Source organism: Bidens hawaiensis, unplaced genomic scaffold (assembly GCF_021521415.1).
Source record: "Bidens hawaiensis isolate Kalapana, Puna unplaced genomic scaffold, B.hawaiensis_p1.1 tig00027146_1, whole genome shotgun sequence".
NCBI classification, from domain to species: domain Eukaryota; kingdom Viridiplantae; phylum Streptophyta; class Magnoliopsida; order Asterales; family Asteraceae; genus Bidens; species Bidens hawaiensis.
The window spans coordinates 119037-144861 of NW_027494389.1; the positions used below are offsets into that span (position 1 = coordinate 119037).

At 38.4% G+C, this 25825-nt stretch overlaps 1 protein-coding gene across 1 annotated transcript; it reads left to right on the plus strand.

Annotated features, from left to right (window-relative positions):
* The first annotated feature begins 398 nt into the window (after window positions 1-398).
* On the plus strand, window positions 399-2514 carry LOC143574915 (pentatricopeptide repeat-containing protein At5g66631-like). The gene has a single exon (XM_077059416.1). It carries the CDS (start codon window positions 473-475, stop codon window positions 2429-2431), a length of 1959 nt encoding a protein of 652 aa, XP_076915531.1. The 5' UTR covers window positions 399-472; the 3' UTR covers window positions 2432-2514.
* The last annotated feature ends 23311 nt before the right edge of the window (window positions 2515-25825 follow it).

A 25825-nucleotide genomic window follows, 5' to 3' on the forward strand; every position in this document is an offset into this window, starting at 1 on the left:
CTTTCAGTTACGTTTCAAGAGCAATCCAACTCACATGTTATTTTTTAATTTAACTTGATTTCCTTTCAAGCTTTGCTCACACAGTCTGAATAATTGTGAACGAAATAGAAAAAATTCAAAAAGAACATTCTATTTAAGCAAAATCGAATTATTATCCACTATGAATAATATTTTAAATTATTAGAGTTCAATTTATTTAAATGTATTAAAACTCAATATATTTATTTATTTATTAGAAATAAACACAATAATAATATGAGCGTATAGTAAACAAATATGCCAATCTAGCCGTAGCCGAAAGGAAGACCCCGAAACCCCCCAACCATCGGATCCTCAAGATTACGAACCGGGTAAGTCAATTTTAATGTCCTAAATGCCCACCCATTTACTCGTTACTAAAACTTGGATTGCACACCAACTGTTCGACGTAAGTCCTATAAACATCCCGCCTTTATAACTTGTTCAAATCATCATGCCCATACATCACCTCCTCAAATTCTATCGTATTAATATTGCTCATCACAATTCTATCGTATTATTACACCAATTTGCAAATCTTCAAGCTCACAACTTTTCAAATAAGCCTTCGAATAACGCGGTATCTCTTTACCTTGAACGAGCAAGACTCATAGACCGAATCCGTATTGTTCTCAGATCAGATTCCCAGGATTCCCTCGTTTCGGTCTTGAACGATCGTGCTCTGGACTCTTTTGTAGTCACCAATGCGCTTAAATCCGCCCCATCACCGGACTCAGCGCTTTCGTTAATCGAATCCCTTAAAAAAATCCCAAGTTTTAATCATACACAAAATACCCTTTACGCGTTAGCAAAAGTCCTTGTGAAATCCAAACAAACCGGGAAACTAAAGGCCCTCATAGACGGGATAAACTCGAAGAAATTCAAGAATGTTGCTAAAGTCGGCTTTATGGATCAGATGAAGCTCTATGCAGCTGCAGGTGATCTTGATTCCGTTCTTAACGTGTGGCATGAGTGGAAAACATCGCAAAAATCTCTGAATGTTGAGTCGTATATTATTATTATGAACTTGTGTGCACATACGGGTAAGGATTATGAGGCGGTTAAGACTTTTAATAGGATGATTGATGAAGGATTGGTTCCTAATTCGAGAACATACACTGTGATTATTGAACATTTAGTGAGTTCCGGAAAGTTAGATTCAGCGTTGGAAGTATTCAACATGTTACCATTGATGGATGTGAAGCGTTCGTTAAAGCAGTATTCGGTTTTGGTTAATGCTTTTTGTGGCGATGATCGGTTCGATGTGGTTAAGAGTTTGCTTGATAAAATGCAAGCGGATGGCGTTTATCCTACTCGAGTGATGCTCTCGTCACTGCAACGTATGCACGATGCGGGATTTGTGGAAGAAACAGTAGAATTAATTAAGGAAATGTTGCCTGATAAGAGAATTGGAAATGTGAAATTGTGTGATGATGATGTGGAGGATGATGAGGTGGCGGATGGAGTGAAGTTAAGACCGTGGTTTGACCCGACTGTTTTGGCAAGCTCGCTTCGTTTTTGGAGACCTGATGAAGTATCAGCACTTGAGGATGCAAAGTTCGTTTGGACCACACGTGTGGTTTCAAAGATGATTAGGAGCTTCGGGTCTGCTGAGTCAGCATGGGATTTCTACTGTTGGGTTGGTAGTCAAGATGGATTCCGTCATGATGTTCATACAATGTCTAAAATGCTTACCAATTCGGCTCGTGAAGGACACGTTAATATAGTCAAACAACTCATATTTGAAATGAAAAGTGAAGGTATTCGGTTATCATATACTACTGCAAGAATGGCTATTGACTACTTAGGCATTTCAAAGAACGGTGAAGCTGCATTTAGCGTTTTTCAAAACATTAAAACCCTTTGTGGGACATTGTCAAAACAGCAGCTTTTATGTCTGTATTCATCCGTTCTGAAAACATTAGCTAAATGCAAAATGGAGTCTAAGATGTTTGATGCACTAGACGAGATGATATTAGCTGGAATTCTTCCGGATGTTCAAACTTTTAGTTCGTTAATGCATCATTTTGCGGTTTTGGGGGACGTTAAGACAGTTCAGAGGCTGTTTGGGATGGTTAAACAGAGTGGTTTGGAACCAGATGGTTGTATGTTTAAGGTTTTAATATGTGGTTATTGCAACTCCGATAGAGCTGTTTTGGCTTTTAGAGCTTTTGAAGAAATGAAAACTTTTAATGTGAAGGTTGATGGTTCTACAAAGCGGTTGCTTGTAAAGAGTTTGTGGAAAGAAGGGAAGTTTAGGGAGGCTGCTGAGGTGGAAGAAACATGTGCAGAAAGCAATGATGATTTTAAGGTTAAGTTAGGGGGCGCAACGCGTGCTGCGGATATACAGAGAGTTTATATGGTTTATTCTGGTAGTTTTCCAACTATAAGTGGTAGCAAAGATCTTTGTTAAGTGGTTAGTGTCGGTTTTAGTTTTTATTCGGATGGTGTATTTTGGTAGGAATATTCTGGAAATTTGGTGTTATGTATGCATTGTGTAGTATCTAGTGACTTAGTAACAACTTAACAACCAATAAGTCAACTTACGGCGCAGGAATTAGCTGCCGAAGAGGACCTACGCAGTAACGTTGACAATGACCAAACTCCAGACAACGCCGATAAAGATCTCGCTTAATTAGAAATTCTTTGTTTTAATGTTTTTAAGCTTAGAATGTATTGCAAATTCTCTTTTTCTTTTCTTAATTGTCAAAATAAAAGAAATACAAGAACTACCAGTTTTCACAAACAGTTTTAACTCAATTTTGTTTCACTCGGTTTGGATATTTATTTAGAAACCGGTCCCAAACTGAAGTGGTTTGGCCCCGGTTCGGTTTTGACTTCCAAACCAGTTTTAAAACTCATCCAGGTTGGCCCAAAACGGTGTGTGCACCTCTATCAAGAAAGAATCAGTATGCTAGATTAATCTTGATTCGTAGTGTAGACGGTACCTTGTTACGTGATAGAAGCCGATTCGAGATGGCTAATTTTCCAAGGAAAGTAGATCAGAAGACTAGACTTGGGAACTATTCTATGTATTTTTTACTACACAAAACATACTTGCTAAATACATATAGCCTAACACTTCCAGTTCATAAGGAACTACCCACTAATACATTTAGGAGCTAACTGGCTTACAAAAATTAACCGAAAGAATTGCAGAACTGAAAATATGAAATATCAGCAGGGATAGAAGGATCAAGTGGCAGAACTAGGAATTTTTTTCTATGGGGTTCGGATTTTTCGGTGCATGACTTTTTTCCAGCGTTAAAGTTTTCGAGCCCAAATGGGTCGGGTCGGTCATTCGGTGAGATAAATAAATTGGAATATTATAATAATAAATACACAATGTCAACATTCATTAAAATACAACGTTTAATTTAATAAAGAAAATGATGTTACGTATTATAAGTGTTCCATACGCATTTTCATTTTTTGAAAACGATACGTAACATCTTTAATGGCAACTTAAAAAAACTCATTTCAATATAACAAATGCAAGCATCATATATATACTGTATATATAGTCGTCAACCATCTGACTACGCAAAATAAAAAAAAGATTCATTGTGAGGTCTGCATTGATTGAAGGCTTGAAGCAATCAAAGAAAGAGTCGGCCTGGCGGGTCGTTGTTGTTGTCTGGTTGAAGTTCGGCAGGTAAGGCGAGGGTTGAAGCCTTGAAGCGAACTGGCGAAGGCGATGAGGCGATAGTCGATAGAAACATAATTTATAGGTCATTGAAGCGATGTATGTTTTTCGTGTTTCTATTTAGTTTTCACTTAAGTGAAAAGTTTAAGAATATTAATTGGGTTGGGTTTATTGGGCAATTCTATGAATAATTTGGACTTTTTCATAACCTATATATGGGTTATTATTGGCCCATTTATAAGGTTTGTTAGCCATTTTTAAAGTTTTTTTATATTTTATAAAAAAAAATATTCATTACTAAAAAAAATTTAACTAAAATTTTCATAATTAATGGGTTCGAATATATTTTTTTTAAATGATACTGGGTTCGCTCGTTGGTTCGATACTATAATTATATATAAAACCGAAAAAAAGACTGGGTTCGGCCGAACCCGATAGCCACAATGTGGCTTCGCCATTGGAAGGATCCGATATGTTTTTAAAAGACTCAAAGTGGAAAATTAGAGGTGGGCATAAAACCTGTTTTCGGAGCCGACCCGGAACCGGGTCTGGCTCTACCAAACCTACGGGTATGAACTAGGTTTTAGTTTCTCCCTGAAACCGTACTTGGACTTGGAACTGACCCGGCCCTGCTAAAGCTAGTTCCACCTCTACCCGGTCAAAACCCGATAAAAATCCCATACCCAAAATTGGTTCCTATCCGACCTAGTTCTTGACTTTTGTTGATCAAACCCGGAACCAACCCGTTTCCCCGTTTGCTCACCTCTACGGAAAATAGTCACTGTTTTTTAATTTGAACACTTCCGTTAATGGTCAAAATTAATAATCTTATCAAGGTAAAATGGGCTTGTTATTTGTGTAGCCCATTATAACTCTTGTAATTTGTAACTAAGTTACAATTTCGTTTTACTCGAGATTATTCAATAACTAATTTATTAATTTATTCCCCGGTTTTGGTGTACCCTATAGAAATCGGTTTGAAACTGGTTGGGTATACAAACTGGCGGTCTGATCAACCAGTTTGAGGATATCAAATTACGAATAAGTTTTCGTTGATGAGAGGGGATACTAGTAGTCTAGTATGTACAGTTTGGGTTGGGTTGGAATCAGTTTGGCTCAAACCGGTTTTATGTACACCTCTAATATTAACCATTACCATCATTCATCACATAATAAATATATAAATTAAAAAAATATCAACTGGATCCGCAGGACCAACCATGCTCAGTTGGACCCGCAAGACTCACCTTGAAGAGAGACGTCTGCGCAGAAACCAACTGGATCCGCAGGACCAACCATGCTCAGAGACGTGACGTCCTTACGCGCAGTACGCAAGCTGTTCCCGCAGGAAATGCCTCCCAATGGTGAAGTACTCTGCCTGTTCCCGCAGCTGCGGATACAAGCCATCAGGGAAGGCCACCCGCGCAGCAGGGCTACACGCACAAGGCACTTAGCTCTCAATAAATCAGTTGTCACCTGAAGGAATGAGCAAAGCCGGGAACAATCCCGCACAAAGGCGGGAGGGGGAATACTCCCGCCCAAATAAGCCAGTCCGTACGATACGGGAAGATCTTCTGTACTGTACCTGACGAGGTATGGGCAAATGATCTGACTAAAGATACGACAGCTTATTGACAACAGTATGGCGAGCAGCATGCTCTTGTACTGTATGTCACTATTAGCCGCCGCCTACTCACCAACTCCTGTCATACCACGTGCATAGCCGGCAGTTGGTGGAAAAGGAATAGTACACAACAGGCCTGGTCACTATCAGCCGCTACCTACCCACCAACTACCAGCAGGGCACGTGCGTAGGCCACAGTTGGTAGAACAGGAATACTATTCAGCCGGCCTCACCTCCTTGGAAACCTACCTTCGGCTATAAATACCCTAAATGGTATGATCATCTTATCATATCTTATCACATTATCATCATATTATACCTGATATCTGCTCTAGCAATCTCTTAATATACATTTATATTTAAGAGCAATCTAGTCTGATTCTCACGCCGGAGGGTGGTCACAAGGAGGAACCCCCCCCCCCCTTCACAGTGACGAGCTCTCGGTGTCTGTTTTGCAGGTTATTAGAAGAACCATCTTTGCCGGGTCTAACCCCTTCGTGGGAAACATCTATCCAACCCCCAGGTTACCCGTAATCTGCCCGGGGTCCGGTTAGTGTTTCTTCATTGGCGCCATCCGTGCATAAAAGCTAGAACTTCATTTCTTTTCAGTTTTTTCAAACTTCTGGAAAGATGGTTAAAGAAACTCCGGTAACCACAACCCTAGCTACTGGGGGGAATACCGGCTACACAGTCTTTACAAACACTACCCCGGTTACCCAAGCCGGGGCAAGTGAAGTAAATTTTACGAACACTACCCCAGTTACCCAAGCTGGGGCAAGTGCAGTAAATAATCGCTCACTAGGATTCACCGATACCCAGTTAGAGAAACGAACAAGACTCCCCCGCCAAACACTCGATGAAGTTAAGGCATGGGCGGAGGCACGTCAGAAGGAATTCCAAGTTGAGTTGGACGAACGCTTGCGTTCCATCCAACAGGCTGACGAATTCGAAGAATACTTGGACGATGACTCGGAGGAATTCGACACCGACGCGAACCCTCGCCATAGGGCAAAAGGGAAGCGTAAGGAAACGGACTCCCAACCGAGAAGGCGTTTTTGAGAGGCCTTCAAACCAAAAAACACAGGTGGAAATCCACGTGACTTCTCCAAAACATTTAGACCAACTGTTGCAAATGCGGGAACGTCCAAATTTGCAAGGGACATTGCGGAAGCAATTGCCCCAAAAAGTGCCAAACAAATGTCCAACATAGGCACTTACGATGGTATATCCGATCCAGACGATCATTTGAACAGGTTCATAGCGGGGGCAACTGTCAGTAGTTGGACGGAACCTACGTGGTGTTACATGTTCCAAATGACGCTTGTTGGGGCAGCTAGAGTGTGGTTCGATCGTCTACCGGTCAATCACATCTACGACTGGGCAGACTTCCAACAGAAGTTTAGCCAACACTTCAGCCAACAAAGAAAGTATACCGAAGAGCAATGGACAATCCTCAAATGCATTCGAGAGGAAGATGAATCTTTGCAAAACTTCATCACTCGCTTCAACTCAAAGAAGCTAATTCTGGGTAACATTAGCGAAGATCTTGTTCGCGCTGCTTTTATTCAGGGCGCGAACGACCCAGAGCTCATCCGCACCTTAACGGGTAAAGATGGCATGCCATCCACATGGGATGCCATCATGACAGCAGCTAAACGCTTTGCGGAAACTGAGAGGCAACTGGGTAGAGATCTCCCACAGAGCACAAACCTCTACACCCAGAAAACAAGAGAAGACAACGTCCTTACCGCCCGACTAAACAAAAAGCGAAAGCTAGGCATTTGGCAGTCAAGGGTAAACTTTGACACCTCATCCGGCTTGCAACATCGGTTAGGCGGAAGGGATAACGTACAGTCAAACCAGAACTCCAGATGGACTCCACTCACTAAAAGCGTCACCGAGATATTCGCCACTGAGGAGCTCCCATGGCCAAAGGCTCCAATAATCCGACATCGTCACAACGCTGATCGGAGCAAATACTGTGACTTTCACAGGACAAAAGGCCACAACACTGAAGAATGCATAGACGTAAAGGACATGGTCGAAGCATTTGTCAGAGATGGGACGCTCGCGCACCTCGTGGCGCAATGAACGCTGACCAGGCTGATGCGTGTAGAACCCCAGTTGGGGAAAACAAGAATAAAATTACAGCTTCAATGTTGGAGACTACATACTGCGCAAACAACGAGATCCCGAACCAGGTGCATATCGGCTCGATGGCACTCCCATCCCAACAACATGGAAGGGAGCTCAATTACACAGTTTGCATGTAGATCAATTCCAAATTTGTAAAGAAAAGGCCCAGAGCCACTTCTAATGGAAATGATTCTCCTTAGAATATCGACGCTGATAATTTTACATTTATACTTTTAACTTTCAACACTGATGCCGGTCTTCACCGCACACATAGGTGTGAAAGAAGTCGTTGTGGGGAAGGTGGCAAAACCCGCATAAACCCAAAAAACGGCAAACCTTCACGCAGGTCAGTTAAAGGGTAAAGTTCAGTCATCCCACTAAATGAAAGTGCCGGTCTATCCGCATGAATCATGATAGAGGAAACTGAACACTAACCTATTAACAACCGCGCGTCGAACGGTTAATTTATTCAACACGGATATGCCGGTTTTCACCGCATAATTACGTGGAAAGTCGTTGCGTGGGGAAGGCGGCAAAACCCGCATAAACCTAAAAAATGGCAAACCTTCACGCAGGTCAGTTAAAGGGTAAAGTTCAGTCATCCCACTAAATGAAAGTGCCGGTCTATCCGCATGAATCATGATAGAGGAAACTGAACACTAACCTATTAACAACCGCGCGTCGAACGGTTAATTTATTCAACACTGATGCCGGTTTTCACCGCATACATGTGTGAAAGTCGTTGTGTGGGGAAGGCGGCAAAACCCGCATAAACCCAAAAAACGGCAAACCTTCACGCAGGTCAGTTGAAGGGTAAAGTTCAGTCATCCCACTAAATGAAAGTGCCGGTCTATCCGCATGAATCATGATAGAGGAAACTGAACACTAACCTATTAACAACCGCGCGTCGAACGGTTAATTTATTCAACACGGATATGCCGGTTTTCACCGCATAATTACGTGGAAAGTCGTTGCGTGGGGAAGGCGGCAAAACCCGCATAAACCCAAAAAACGGCAAACCTCTACGCAGGTCAGTCATAGGTAAACTTTGGTCATCCAACTAAATGAAAGTGCCGGTCCTAACCGCACAAATCATGAGGAAACCGAACCTATTGACAACCGCGCGTCGAACGGATAACTTATTCAAAACAGAGAATTTCTAACAAAAGGATGAGGAAAACCTACACGCAGGTTAGATGTAGGTAAAGTTTAGCCATCCTACTAAGTGCAAGTGACGGTCCTACCCGCACAATCACGAAAGAGGAAGCAAAACTTCAACCTATTATCTACCACGTTCAAAGGTTAACTTATCCTAAACACTTAGAAATTTCAAAAAAGATGAGGAAAACCTCCACGCAGGTCAGATGTAGGTAAAGTTTAGCCATCCTACTAAGTGCAAGTGACGGTCCTACCCGCACAATCACGAAAGAGGAAGCAAAACTTCAACCTATTATCTACCACGTTCAAAGGTTAACTTATTCTAAACACTTGGAAAATTGCTAATTTAAACTAAAGTATGCAAGTCATATAACGTTTATAAAGCAAGGAATCCAGTGAAAATAGCGGTCTTAACCGCACAAAGATTTATATTTCATAATATTCATTACAAGAATGGCCATGTAACTACCCGCCTACAAGAATATAAATCTATACAAGCTAAATCTATCCTAGCAGTGGGAAGGGATCTTCAGGATCAAGCTTCAGGGCCACTTCCACTTGGACCAGCACCATCAGTAGAGCGTGGCAGTTCAAGGAAAGCTTTAAGGATAGCTAGCCCATCATCAACAGCAGCAACTTCGTTTACCTTCTCCACCACCGGATGCGGGAAGGCGGCATACTGATTCACTGCTTGGTCGTATACAGCTTCAGTATCTACATCAAATAAAGGGAAGTTGGAAGGCGGGATGCCTTTCTCAACGAACCCTAGACCAAGCAGGAAACCGGCCTTTTCCCCATCCTCATGAGAAGCGTTGAGGGCTGCGCTCATAGCATCGTCATAAAACGTCTCCGTGAAGACTCGATGCACAACCTACAAAAAAGAAAATATACAAGTATCAGAACCTTTTCTATTTACAAAGAAAAGCGTAAAGACATGAAAAGCATACCTGAGACAACGCTTCTCGAATAAGCCATTCCTTGGCAACCAGAGCCTCCTGGAGGGCAGCTTGAGCTTCGTTACGGGCGCGTTCGGCTTCACTCTTGTTGAGGTTGGCAAGCAACACTTCTTTAGCCGCAGCCTCTTCGACGCCCTTTAGCTTCCGCTCAGTGTGGTCAAGCACCCCCCTCTGGTCCAAGATCTCTTGGAGCTTTTTGGCGTCTTCCATCGCCAAGGCATCATGAGCCTGCTGGAGAGCCTCTAATTTGGCCTTAAGCTCCTCATTCTCCACGCGTAGAGGCTCAGCAACAGCTTCAGCCTTGGTGGCCCTCTCGGTTGCGTTCCGTGCAGTTTCCTTAGCCAGCCGAAGCTGTTCATTAACAGCTTGGGCAGCCTTGGAACGGGCCTCGAGCCGGGCCTGAACTTCAACCTCGAGGGCCTTGAAGGCCTTCTCCTTCTCCGCAGCCACTGCGGTAAGCCTTAAGTTCTCCTCCCGGACAGCCCGCGCCTGAGCTACTTCTTGGATGCGAGCTGCTTTTAACTTGTCGTTTTCACGACAAAGCAGCTCGACGCGCGGCTGCATCCGGGCCAGTCGAACCCGAAGCTCATTGGATAGCCTACCCTCCTGGTAGCTAGCCATGGCTTCCCCCAACGCACCGCTGGGAGCTGCCTGACGAGCCCAGTCCACGCACTCCGCAGGCGTGCGAAGGGTTGTTCCTCGGCGGATGTTCCATCTTGGAACATACACTTCATTGGAATCCGACACTGCAAAGAACAAAAAGCAGTTAGGAAAAGATGATAAAAATATAAAAAGGCCAAAAGAACCCTACGCACCTGTAGGGTCAATAACAGGCCGATAGCCGCCAAACCCATCACCTGAACCTAAGAGAAATCCGTCCAAGAGGTCAGATAGATAGGAAGGAGGCAGAGGTTGGCGAGAAGCCCCATGCATACCTGAAGGATCGGCCGTCGTTGCCGATGACGGAGGAGGCATGGTAAAAGCCGCCGTGGTCGCCGCTGCGGAATCCGCAGCAAAAGTAACCGCCGGCTCAGTGAAAGATGCGGTAAAAATGGCACTAACAGCCGGCGGTGATGTCATCACAGCTGGAACCATCGGCTCAACGGAGTGAGCAACTGAACCAGCGGAAGCAGGCGCAGGCGCAGCCGCCTGGGTCGTTGCCTCAGGTAGGCTGACCAAGCCCACCGTCATGGGCGGAGAGGTACTCCTCCCCGCTCCACCCTGGAATGCGTCAACATCCACGCCTGCACAAAGAAGATAAGTGTTAATGATATTAAGCAATGAAGTTAAAAATAAAGGAAGTTTGTACTTACGGGTTTTCTTGAGCCTAAAAGTGCGGACAGGCGGGGACGAACCCGATGGAGCCGGCCTCTTTGCGCCGCTCACCGTCGTCATCCGGGGCTCTCCGGAGGTGACAGTCGCAGCCTCCGGAGCAGTGGTCCTATCAGCACCCGGGTTCCCCGCCACCTCCTCGCTCTCGGCCTCTGAATCAGACCGAGGCACCGGATCGGCAGTGGAGGCCACCTTCTCCTTTCCCTTCCCGCCGGCAGCCTTCTTCTTCCGCACCAACGGAGGACCATCTGCGGATTCCTCATCAGAACATAAGATTAGAGGAATTCCAGCAGAGGTTTCAACATTGAGGGGTCGAGGGTTGAATAACGCCTTACCTGGCCGCCTGGCGCTCAGGATCTCGTGGCCTAGCGGGTAGACCTCCACGAATCGATCCGCCGTTTGTTCAAGGATGGGCAACTCGTTCTCATCTAGAGCACGAGTACCCATCCGAGCGGGACTGTCAGCCTCCCGCGGATACAGGAGCGACTGCAAGTCGTTCCCCTCTGAAATAAACAGGAAAGTTAGAAGAGATTCTAAATCAACAAAAAGAAACAGAGCATACCGTAAGGAACAGAGTTCGAACCGTATTCAAGGACGATTGGGATCTTTTGCGCATCCGCATTTTTCCACACCCGGTTCATCCCGAGCATCACCATCCCGGACTCCGAAACCGGTAAACCGGAGATTGGACTCGGGATATCTTCGAGAACCATTCCGCCTCCTGGTAGTTGGAGGCGTGAAGGCTGGGAAGTGCTTGCCCATTCTTGAATTTCATGGCAAGGGGGATGGCGCGAGCGGAGATGTAGAAGAACTCCCGCTTCCACGAGCGAAGACTGCGCTCGGTTGCGCAAATCTTCAAACCCTTAATCCGGGTTATCAGCATATACCACCCCTGGATGCACCTCCAAGAGTAGAAGGTCATCAGGCGGTCGACATAGGGCTCAATGCCCAGAATCCGGCACACCCACTCGAAGTGGCGAATCTTGGCGATCGCCATCGGGTGCACCTCGGTCAGGTGTACACCGTGCCTCTCCAGGACACAGTACACAAACTTTGTCAACGGAAACCTAAGATTCCCATAGACAAAGAATGCAGCATATACCCCGATCTTGCCTCTGGGGGCATTATACACCGTCTGATGGGGTTCAGGAAACTCAGGCTCGAGAGACTCGAGCATGAACTTCCTGACGATGTACTGATACAGATCGACAGGCAGAGCACACTGGCACTCGCCAGCAGTACTCTTGTCATCGGCGAACACCCCAACCTCCTGGGCTGTAGCTTCGAGATCGTGAGAAGACATCTTGCAGATGAAAGAAGAAAACGATTTCAAGAGAATGCTCGACTGAAAATATGAGTATTCGCCGGAAATTGTCTTGAAGATGAAGAGAAAAGTGAAAGTGTGGATTACAAATGACCCTCTCCCCCTTTATATACTAATCGAAATTAATGCGATAAATTTAATGCGGAAGAGAGAGAAATCGAAGGTGCAATGAAACTATGACACGTGGCAAAAAGCAAGCTGGCAACAGCTGTTGAAAGGACGCGTACCATTAATTTCGCGGCCACGCGCCCGAAAAATCGCGCCCACGCGCCTGAAAAAGCGTCTGGAATGACCATGTACTGTCACGTCACCATAACTTCCTGCACGTCCTGACACAGTCAGAAGAAACCGTCGCACGACGTTTCAGAGGTTTGGACTGTTCTTATCCTTTCACCAACTCTTCGAATTTCAAAATTCAAAAAGATTCAAAAGTAAGCGGGAAAATACCCCTTACCTTGGCAACCAAGTAACCATAAGACGGATGCGGGTAGAGATGGTCAAAAAAACCGGTCCGGGAACCGGATTGCCGGTTTAAACCGGAAACCGGTTTTTACGAAAACCGGTTTTTTAAAAACCGGTTTGACCGGTTTACAAACCGCCGGTTCGTATTTCGGTTACAAGTTTTAGAGCCAAAACCGGTTAACAAACCGGTTAATGGAAAAACCGGTTTTTTTTAAAACCGGTTATTATGAAAAAAACCGGTTATTAACCGGTTATTTTAAAAAAAAAGACCGGTTAACCGGTTATTAACCGGTTTCTAAACCGGTCCTAACCGGTTAGACCGGTTAGGGTTTTGACATACAAAAACCGGTTATTAACCGGTCCGGTTATTAACCGAACCGGTTTTTTTTCGGGCCAAAAAAAACCGGTCCGGTTAATAACCGAACCGGTTTGTTAAAAAAAACCGATTTGTGCACCTCTAGATGCGGGTACAGTGTTAAGGCAAAACCCTTCACATACCTAGCACCCGCAGGGAATTGAAGCCAAGAATACCTTGGCAACCAAGTAACCATAAGACGGATGCGGGTACAGTGTTAAGGCAAAACCCTTCACATACCTAGCACCCGCAGGGAATTGAAGCCAAGAATACCTTGGCAACCAAGTAACCATAAGACGGATGCGGGTACAGTGTTAAGGCAAAACCCTTCACATACCTAGCACCCGCAGGGAATGGACGCCAGGAATACCTTGGAAGTAAAGTAACCGTAAGACGAGCGCGGGTACAGTGTTAAGGCAAAACCCTTCACATACCTAGTGCTCCGCAGGGAATTGAAACCAAGAAGGATCTTCTGGGCAATGCTTGCGGAAACGGAAATAACATCCCCGCATAGCGGGAACGTCGAGAACTACATTGTTTGAAGCTCCAGGATGGAATTGGTGGTTTTAACATAATTGATCACTATGTTCAAAACTACCAAAACCTCATGGAGAATCCACACAAGTGGGACTCAACGCTCCTGACTTGCGAGGAGGTTACAGACCTACCCGCATCATACCCAAAGATCAAGCAGGAAAGTCGGGAATTTCTGCAAGTGACATAAGGACTTCCGCGGGAAGAATCCCCATGGAAAACCTTTAAACTAAACCCTTTTCAAAACCCTTTGCTTAAGTCCAAAAGTTCACCTCACTTTATTAAACATTCATGAGAAGAACATTGGACTGGGGGGACTTGAAGAGGTAGGTCCCAGCAGAGCTCAGTTGGACCCGCAAGACTCACCTTGAAGAGAGACGTCTGCGCAGAAACCAACTGGATCCGCATGACCAACCATGCTTAGAGACGTGACGTCCTTACGCGCAGTACGCAAGCTGTTCCCGCAGGAAATGCCTCCCAATGGTGAAGTACTCTGCCTGTTCCCGCAGCTGCGGATACAAGCCATCAGGGAAGGCCACCCGCGCAGCAGGGCTACACGCACAAGGCACATAGCTCTCAATAATTCAGTTGTCACCTGAAGGAATGAGCAAAGCCGGGAACAATCCCGCACAAAGGCGGGAGGGGGAATACTCCCGCCCAAATAAGCCAGCCCGTACGATACGGGAAGATCTTCTGTACTGTACCTGACGAGGTATGGGCAAAAGATCTGACTAAAGATACGACAGCTTATTGACAACAGTATGGCGAGCAGCATGCTCTTGTACTGTATGTCACTATTAGCCGCTGCCTACTCACCAACTCCTGTCATACCACGTGCATAGCCGGCAGTTGGTGGAAAAGGAATAGTACACAGCAGGCCTGGTCACTATCAGCCGCTACCTACCCACCAACTACCAGCAGGGCACGTGCGTAGGCCACAGTTGGTAGAACAGGAATACTATTCAGCCGGCCTCACCTCCTTGGAAACCTACATTCGACTATAAATACCCCAAATGGTATGATCATCTTATCATATCTTATCACATTATCATCATATTATACCTGATATCTGCTCTAGCAATCTCTTAATATACATTTATATTTAAAGAGCAATCTAGTCTGATTCTCACGCCGGAGGGTGGTCACAAGGAGGAACCCCCCCCCTTCTCAGTGACAAGCTCACGGTGTCTGTTTTGCAGGTTATCAGAAGAACCATCTTTGCCGGGTCCAACCCCTCGTGGGAAACATCTATCTAACCCCCAGGTTACCCGTAATCTGCCCGGGGTCCGGTTAGTGTTTCTTCAGTTGGGTATACAAACTGGCGGTCTGATCAACCAGTTTGAGGATGTCAAATTACGAATAAGTTTTCGTTGATGAGAGGGGATACTAGTAGTCTAGTATGTACAGTTTGGGTTGGGTTGGAATCAGTTTGGCTCAAACCGGTTTTATGTACACCTCTAATATTAACCATTATCATCATTCATCACATAATAAATATATAAATTAAAAAAATATCATGCCTCTGGAAATAATAGCTTCGCGAGTCTAATTAAACTTGGTATGTGGGGCTTGCAAAAATAAAATAAAAAAAGAAGAAAAAACTTTTTCATAAACTTTTTTCCTTTTTGTTTTGATGGCCTGAAAAATACTCTTTCGTTACATATCATGAACAACTAGCCACAAGCTAATATCAAGTACAGAAAAAAACATCATTAATTAGGTCAACACCAACTGCTATAATAATCTACTTTTAGCCTTAAACACGATCAAACGGAAACATGAACTTCATGTCAAGAACATTGTGAGACGTTTGATCTTTTTATTCGAGACAAAAACAAAGCAACAAGCATAGCAATCTTCATCCGCAAGTAACCCTTCTTCTTAAACGAAGACAACTTGGTCTTCTGAAGCAAGGTGCTATTGTCGGGCGTTAACGGGTAGCTTTTGAGGTATAACTGTCTGGCCCGAACCGAATCAGCGTTGTATGGTAACACCGTTGGCTGCTCATGTCCTTCAGTCATCAGATTCTTCAAGAACAGTTTATCTGCTTCATACAACTTGTATGTGTTTTCCACATGCATGGTGATCGATCGACCTTGTTGGTTATTGATATAGCTTTCTTTGGTTTGTTTTATGCATTATGAAACAGGAGGAATAGGTTAGGTTTTTATAGCAGATTGTAAGTCGGTCAAAAAAACAATTAAGTTGGGGTGGTTCTGTATAATGACTAGATTACCCTTGATTAACACAATAAAAGATAAAGATATAATGGATGATCATAGGGGTAAGTGGATAATTAATGAAGAGGCACGAATATAGGGTTTGGATGTAGTTTCCTTTTAAACTTAAGTTTATACTATGAAAATATATTTTGAAATCAAAGATTTATTATTATCTTTTACCGTATTGTTATTCGATTCAATAACTTAAATTAAGGGTGCTGCTAAACGTATCAAACCCTCATCCATTTTTATTAAACATACTTCTTCTCTTAGGTTTTACATTAATACGATTTAAACCTTTTTGTTGTATTTTTGTCATTTTGTTATCTTTTATTATCATTATTATTTTCATAAAAGCATTTTTATTCTATTTTTGTTTAGCAACTTTTTTTTTCTATAAAAGCCTTTAATAAAAACATATTTTTTCTTACTTAGAAAAACGTTTTTTTTCTTATCTAATAAACATGTTTTTCTTGTTTTAAAAAAATGGTTTTTTTTTCTATACTTGTTTTAATCTTTTTGAAGAACGTTCTTTTTCAATTAAGAGAGTTTACATTCTTTTATAAAAAATCATACTAGTTTTTATAAATAAAAAAGTTAAATAACATACAAATTGATAAACAAATTTGGCTCTTTTCTCAAGTAACATTAACTCATGTATCTAAACTTAACAAAAAAAAAATTGTTTTGAATACATTTTATAAAAAAAAAAATAAAAAGCTAGCTAAAGAAAACATGCAAAAGTTTTTAATACATGTAAAAAATTAAACAAACTTTTAATAAGATCTTGATGAAATAAAATAATAAAATCAATAACAAAAATATTAAAAAAATTGTAAAACAAAAATAAAAACTTAATAGTTTTTTATTTGATATTTTGAGAGAATTATAAAATAAAATAAGAGAGACTATAATATCAATTACAGATGTTAAGGGAAAATGAAAGTTCAGGGAGGGTGTATGATTAGCAAGGGAGAGAGATACGTTTAGCCTGACCCTAAATTAAAAGTAATATTGTTATACCAAATTTATACAGCCATCTTTCAAACACAAAACTTTAAATTTGAACTTGTTTTTAATCTTAAGAAAGACCAACGACTAAAGATCTTCAATCACCTTAACAACCGACACTTATTTGTTGGAGAAAACAACTTCGTTCCTAGTTTGATAAATATATCAATACGCCACCAAAATGATATAGTGAAAAACTTTCTTTTGTTATTGAACATGCAAGAGGGTTGTTTTGTGCAAGGAGATTCGAACCGGGAATGCATAAATACGAGAAATCCTACATCATGTGCTTAACGAACTCCAAAATTGAGAGCCAGTCTGGTGAGGATTCTTACCATCTCCGCCTTTCAAACAAAATTAGTCGACTTCTTAGGAAGCCAACAATTCCATTGTATGGCATAACAAACATTAGGCCAAAACAATTTCCTCGTAAAAGCAACCAAAAATTTGCCCAAGGAGTCTTCATTCTTCAATACACATCCATTCGTCCTTACAAACACTTAATGTGATCGACTTCTTGTAACAGAATGTCATATCCAGGCCCGGTCCATGGGCCAACCAAATAAGACGGTGGCTTTGAATCTCCAATATTTCTTTCAGTTTTATATGTGTTATGTTTTATATCTTTTATAATTGGGTTTTTTTATTAAGAACTTGTTAATTGACCACAAGTTAAGAGTGAAACCCATGTAATTAATTATTCATCCTTGTATTATGGTCGCATAATAGAAAAAATAAAATAAAAATAAGGACATAAGCTAATAGTGGCCGATAGTTAGAATACTAGATTATTTATAGTTAGATTTTTTTATAATGTCAAATAGAATTCGAAAGTTTGAATCGGGTCATTCTGAAAGGTTAAAGAAACAAAAAAAAATTAACTCAATCAACTATAAACTTATTAGTTTATTATTGCCAGTTCGAAGACTAGGAAAAAGAGGGTTTACATCATATAGATCTTTGAAAAAGACCTCAATATTTTAGTTCGCTTTAGGCCTCCACGACCATTGAGACAACCCTGATCATATCTCCAAGTTATCTAGACTCGCTAATATTTGAAGCTCTTATTTTCCAGCTCAACTTCCAAGTCTGAGTTTGAGAGTCAAAGCAGTCGAATCAAACTGTTTTTGTTATAAACATTAGGGAACACGTTGGGATACATCCCCAACTGTACCAATAATCATCTTGGACATATTTGAGTTGGAGCATGCCAACTAGTTTTCCATTTTAACTATCGAGTTCCGGATGCTGGTTAACTGTTTCGCACGGGGAACAAATGACCACGACCTCTAATAGCTGTGGATCGATAGGATTACTTTTCACCAAAGAGCGTTATGTTCAATTTTAAAGCACAACTGCCATTTTGTCAAAAGAGCGATATTGGTGTCCTTCTAAGGGGTGAGGCCGAGGACGCTCGCCTCAATAGAAGCGGTGATTTTATCCCAATACACCCAGCAAATTTTTTTTATGCTCTGAACACCCACCTCAAAAAAACTTCCTCCTTTTCGCTTTAAGTTGCTTGATTATTTTAAAATGCGCTTTGTAAAGAGAGAATAAATATGCGGGGAGTTTTTCCATAACTCAGTTGAAGAAACTTAAACGCTCACATGAAGAAAACAATAGAAGCCTTCTAAAATGATAGCCTGAAGTGAAAAATATTAAGAATTTGATCCCAATTTGCAATCTGGCTCATATTCGCTCCAACCACTAGACCAAGCTAAAAGAAAGGAAGCTTTATCGGCTTACAACATATGGTAGTGGCGTAATTGCTAACCATCGCCATCGAGTGGTCCACTCCGATACCAAAATTTATGAAACCGGGACGAAAATCAAAATTTTTGGATTTTTTACTTTTTTTATTTTCATATTTTTTTTTGTTTTATAACTTTTTTTATTTTTCATATATATATATATATATAGGATGGGTATCATTACAAAACTGTTAAATTATTTAAGAACTTGAAGGAACCCTTGAAAACTAACGTTTTTTTATAAATTTTTTTGTATGTTAATGTTATTTGAGTTTAGCTTTATTATTTTGTTATATCTATATTTACGATTACAATTTTGAAAATTAGTTTTTATACATTTCTTTGTTTTTTTTTACACATATGTAAATTTGTGAATAATATATGTAATCAAAATTTTTTATATAAAATATGATAGAACTACTTTTAAATAATGTTAATATATAAATAAAATTAAAAAAATGTTTGGTTGTGTAGAGTTGCTAAGAGTTGTTAACTTTTTTAGAGTTTTTAAATGATACCAACTATATATATATATATATATATATATATATATATATAGGGTTGGTATCATTACAAAAGTGTTTTTAAAACGAGAAGTGCGAGAAATAAATCCAACCAATTACATTTTTTCTTTTTCTTTATCATTTATTTTATTACAAGGGTATAATAGTAAAAAAAGATTTTTATATTCTTGGTAAGTAACAATTAATTAGAGTAAGTTGCATATCAGCTTCTTTTTACGTATAATTTATCACCTTTTCAAATTATGTTTTCTACGTACTGTCAACTTCTTATGTTTCAAAAGTCACATATTAGCTTTTTTATATATAATTTATATGTTTCAAATTTTATGGATCATTCGTTTAAACTCAAATATTTTAATTCAACTATGTAACTTTATTCGTAATTCAAACAAGATATTTGATAATCAAATATCCATTTTCTTTTATTCTATTTGCCAAATTCAACTGGAATTTTCACATATACTATAATTTAGTGTAAGTCATTCTATCCGGTTCTCCATTAAAATTCACAACATGTTAAATACTAACAATGCACATTATAACCATGCACACTATGTACATGGGTTGTAAGTTCAGTCTTATCCTAGATGCTTGAATTACAAAAAAAAATTGTTTCGCCAACTAAGGAAAGAAATTTGGTGCATGTTAATTAAATACACTACACACATATTACAAAATGCAAATTTAGATTCATGTATGTTGAGTAGAGGTATTTTGAAATATGTATGTGTAAATTTTATCGTGTGTAGGTTCATATATGTATTATGTAGGTATTATTTCGAATTGTGTATATGTAAATTTTATCATATGTAGGATCATTTATGTACAATGTTGGTGGTATTTTAAATTTTGTATGTGCAAATTTTATCGTGTGTAGATTCATATATGTATCGTGTAGGTGGTATTTCGAATTATGTATGTGTAAATTTTAGTGTATGTAGGTTCATATATATACAATGTGTAGGTGGTATTTCGATCATGTATATGTAAATTTTAACGTGTGTAGGTTCATATATATATATACCGTGTAGATTGTATTATAAATTGTGTATGTATAAATTTTATTTTGTGTAGGATCATTTATGTAATGTATTCCTAACACATTGAACATAGCCCACACAATTAACAAGAAAAGAATTCGTTCACAACATACAACACAAAACATAACCTACATAGTAAAAATCCAACACAACATACGACCAAAGAAATACACACACAAAAAACTCTGCATACGCTTTTATAACATAATAACTTACACGTTAAAAAAGAAATACATGCATATTTTAACACGTACACTAAAAAAAGAAAAAAAAAAAGGAAGTTGAATTCCACGGTTGCATTATTGTTGGTTATGACATAAAATAGGGAATCTCATAAGACATAAAATGAAGAATCTCATAAATTTGTATTTTTTTATGACTCTTCTACCCTTTTTATTATAAAGGAGGAGATTAGAATATAGGAAAATGACAAAAGTGCCATTTTTTTTATTTTCCACTCTTGATTACTCCAGATCAATGGTTAAGATCTATTCCTCGCAATTCTCGCTATAATATTATTTCTCGCATGATCCATCTCTTATATATATATATATGGGAATGATCTTTTAAGAACTTGATAGAACTTTAAGAACTCAATATGAACCACACAATTAATTAAATGGATATTGAATATGTGGCTGAGAATAAATCTGATTAAAAAAGTAATCAGGAGAAAGAATAAAGATTTTTGATTATTACACAAGTTTAAATATTAGTTACACATGTGTAAAAAGTCGATTCGGTGTATAAAAAATCTATAATTTTTTTTACATTACTTACACTTACATATTACATGTGTGTTAAAAAAATTCAAAAAAAATGTTACGTTAAGTTCTTTCGAGTTCTTAAAACTTAAAGTGGTTCTCAAAAGAAATCAATTATATATATATATATATATATATATATACGCACCTATATATATATGTGTGTGTGTGTATGTGTATAATGTATGAGTGATGGGCAAATTAAGACGGTATAATTAAGAGTTTTACAATTTTTCAAGCACATAATTCAACCTTAAATAGAGGCAAAGTAGTCATTCTAGCATTAAATCTTACGTGTATTTCATATTTATGCAAAATAGTTAGAACCTTGCCCACATCAACTTTTGTAAATTTAAATAATAGTTACAACTTTGGTCATCCATATTTTAACCATATATTCTTTATAGTTTACGGTCTAGTTTTGATAGTTTTAAATTAACCATGAGCCAAGTCGTTAGTAATGGTTTTTTGTCAACAAAAACTGAACCCGGACTGTTGAAAATTGAAACCCAACAAAACCTAATTATTAACAATGGTTAGGTTCGGGTTTCGTTTGTATGTCGTACTAAATTGAGTTTGAAATAAGAATTATTAAAGTACCTTACCATTAAATGGTTTTAGATTTCAAACGGAAAAGTGAGCACCCATAAATCTATTACGTGATTACCAATGTCTATATTTCTCGTTGCATCGCGAGGACACCCGTCTAGTTTATATATATATATATATATATATATATATAGGGTAATGATCCTAAGATAATCATTTGAAAATTGAGAACTTTGAGAACCATTTTGGTTCGCATATTCAAAGTTCAGGGGTTTTAAAAAAGTGATGGTTTTTTTTGTAAATATAAGAACTTGGAGGGGGCAATAATGGTTTTTAGAATTCACGTAAGAAACAAAATGGTGAAAAAAGTAAAAATTGTCTTGTAGATCTAAGATCAGAGATTGAAGAACGACGGTTAGGATATTCACACCGGTGACTAGACTCCGCCGCAAGCCGCCATGTTTCCCGTCGCACCAACACACCCCGTCACACCTCCGTCTCTCGTTCACACCACCTGTCTCCGCCGCACACGTTTTCTTCTTCGTTGCACCACTGATATAGGGTTTCGCTGCTAGTTAGTCTCGTCTTCGGTCATTGATTTATGAAATTAAGTTGTTCATGGCTGTTGATTGTTATATTATTTGTTTTGAATTGATTTTGAAAAATTCCTCATTATTGACAGATTGGCAAAGCTAAGTTAACTATACACATAGTTGTTGTTGTAATTATGCATATGTGTATAGTTAGTAATTGCTTTGTTTGTACATATGGTATCAGAAGTTCATTTTTGGTATTCATAGCTTTTGTATATTGTACTTACATGTATAGTGGGTAGCATGTATAAGTTTAAAAGTTGTTTGTACATATGTGTATAATGGTAAGTTGTTATGGTGATTGTATCTTGTGTATATTATACACATGTGTATAATTAGTAATTATTTTGTTTGTACTTATGTGTATAATGATGAAGTGTTTGGTACTTGTACACTAATGTACACATATGATATTACTTTATATACATATATATGTATACATGTTTATAAATAGTCTTAAAAGCTAACAATAATATGGGTTGTTTTATTTTGAATAACATGGAAGAAAAGATCAATAGAAAGGAAAAAAAAGGCTAAAAGATATTAAGGAGAATATATAAGGAGAAAGATGGCAATTCTAATATGGGTGAAGTTTTATACGTGTATAATATATATTGGTGTATGAATATGTGCATATTCTGATTCTGTGTATTTTGTTGACTAATTAAATGCATAATATGTGGGATCAAGAAGAATACAAAGAAAATTGTACAAGAAAAGAAAAAGAAACAAACGACAATTCTGGTAAAGTTAGTAGTAAAGGACGTGAAGTCGGTGATTATGTAACACGGGTAAAGTAGGAACTAGGAAGTATTATATACCTAAAAATATTTGTACATATTTGTATAATGTGTCGGTATTATCTACATGAAACTGTTTGTACATATATGTATAATGATTTAATGTTATGCTACTTGTAGCTTGTGTATGTAGTGCATGTGAATGATGTGTAGGTATTATATACTTGAAATTGTTTGTATGTAAGTGTATAATGATTTAGTGTTTTGTTACTTGTAGCTTGTATATGTAGTTGTACATATGTGTATAATGTGTAGGTATTATATACTTGAAACAGTTTGCACGTATGTGTGTAATGATTTAGTGTTTTGTTACTAGTAGCTTGTGGATGCATTGCATATATGTAGAATTGGTAGGTTTTTTAATCTTAAAACTATTTGTACATATATGTATAATGAGTTATTATTCGGTACTTGTAGCTTTTGTATCTCAATATTACTACCTGTGATGGCCTAGATAGCTAGAGAACAATTCCACCGATTGCTCTATGGACGAAAGTTAGACTAGGGAGAATAGAAATAAAAAAAAGGAATGACGGGTTTGGATTTGGTGAATTAAGAGAACTATATGAGGATAGCTTAATTATAACATTGAAAGTGAAGATGATAATATAAAGGAAAACCTACCTGGTGGTGATGGTAAAAGTTTGAAGATAATGATTAAATTTTAAAATTGAATATGCAATTATTATTCAAAATATGGTTTTTACTTTTTAGTAATAAAACATGTATCAGCTTTCTTTAAGGAACATATTGCAAGATTGAGTGAAATGTGTAAGGTTAATGCACAAGAAAAGTTGAAGCTTGAAGAATAATTCAAGTTTTAGAAATAAAATTCCCATGAATGATATACTTGTACTAGAAATGAGTTAAATACATATATGAATAATAGTGAAAATACTTTCACTAAAAATGATTTAAATATCTATGTTGTGCCAACTTTGCCTTCTAACTGTGATTATATATATATATATATATATATATATATATATATATATATATATATATATATATATAATCAGTGTAAAACCTTGTAATTGCATGTTTTAATTGTGATAATGTTTTTACTGGAAATGATTTAAACGGTGTTGGGTAAGCTTTGCCTTTTAATTGTGATTATACATATATGTACAATATAATTATATGTATATGCATAATCAGTGTAAAAACATTGTAGTTGTATGTTTTAAATTGATCGATACATATATGTAGAACTAGCATATGTTCACCTATTTACATATACGTATTGATTTATTTTGTGTTACTTATTTAAGTATGATCACTTAATGTATTGAATTAAAATACATTTATTATATTTTGGTTTTAAATGAAATTTGCAGGATATTTGCATACGAAAGTAGTTGCGGGTCACAATGCATGCACTTAGGAAGATGCCCTATTGTTATCTAAATCAAACACCCACTATGACAAAGTTCTTAAGAAAGCAAAAGAAGATGCAAGAGAGTAAGCAGAAATATTGTTAAAGAAAATGAAACTTGGGTTCTCGACTTATACTGACAAGGAACAATTTATCTTTGTGTTTTGACTTCTTATTATCAAAGAATGTTGATTATGCAATAATTTACCAAAGAATGTTGATTATGATTGTTTGTTTGCGATCTCCGTTTTGTATATATATGCATGATGTTGGTACTAAATTGTAACCAAATGTATAATTTAGCTAAATATACATATATGTATAATTTACTAAATATACATATGAGTATAATTTGAAGTAGGTCGTTTTATTAGAGTTAAAGAAGGAAAACATATATAATATTACACGAAAAATAAAATATTGACTATTATTAAACTTGCAAAAAATAATATATGTTGAGAAAATAAAAAAAAAAGCACCAAGAAAAAAAAAGTAAAAGAGAACCGCCTAAAGTACCGGTACTCGAAGTTGAGTGTTTAGCAATCTGTTAACTGACTTATGCCTGTTATAGATTTATTAGTTGGCAAATGTATAATTGCTAAAGTTACAAACATATAAAATCTACATTATATACATGCATGTATAATCTGTATATATGTATCAAAATATTCAAATTATAGACTAACTAGTAATTTACCGGCGCGTTGTGCCGGGCGGGACATGTCAGTATAATTCGGACAGTGGTAAAACGCAAGCGTTGTCGGTCCCGGGTGTTGAGGTGGAAAGTTGACGCTAATTTGGTTGGTTTCGGTTACTTGCAGTTTGGTACCAGAAATAAAACAAAAAAATTATAAAAATTGAGATAGGCAAGTGAGTGGTAACGGATGCTAAAACTCAGGTGTTGATGCGGTGAGTCTACGCAAATTCGATCGTTTTTGTCATGTTTGTTACGGTACCTGAAGTAAACTAAATTGACATTCAGTCGGTTTTCATTATGTTCGTTACGGTACCGAAATTAAAAAAGAAAAGAAAACAAAACCCACAGTTCATATTTAAAGTTGCATGTGTGCTGGAGTGCAAAAAAAAAATATAATAATATCTTCTACGTGTAGAAGCATATGGATTCGAACTCTAGTGGCCAATGCAAACTGACTTAACAAAATTCACAAAGGCCATGCTACCAAGTAGTTAATTCGTGACTTCATCCTACAAACATATCTTAAATACAAAATATATAGAAAACCTAAAACTTCTCAGTTATACTATATAATAACAGCTTTATTCAACACAAAAGGTAATTAAAAAAAATAGAAATGTATAAGTTAAAACATAACAATTACAAACCAATAGTAATGTCTAAGTTGAACATCAATGTAAAATATTATTTAAAAAACAATATAAACTAGAAAACCATATTCTAAATGAAGCCATTCACATATTCATCAATATCCTCATATGTTTTTCCACATTTGTTCATCATTTGTCTCTTGACTCTTTTCCACATATGTTTTGCTTATGTCCTCATATGTTGTTTCTCAGTTTTTGTTCCTGGGGTTTTGGTGAGCAACAAGATAAGTATATACTTCGTCCACTTCCTCTCGAGTTACAATATAACACAAAAGCAATCTATACTGCCAACACTAGTGTACAC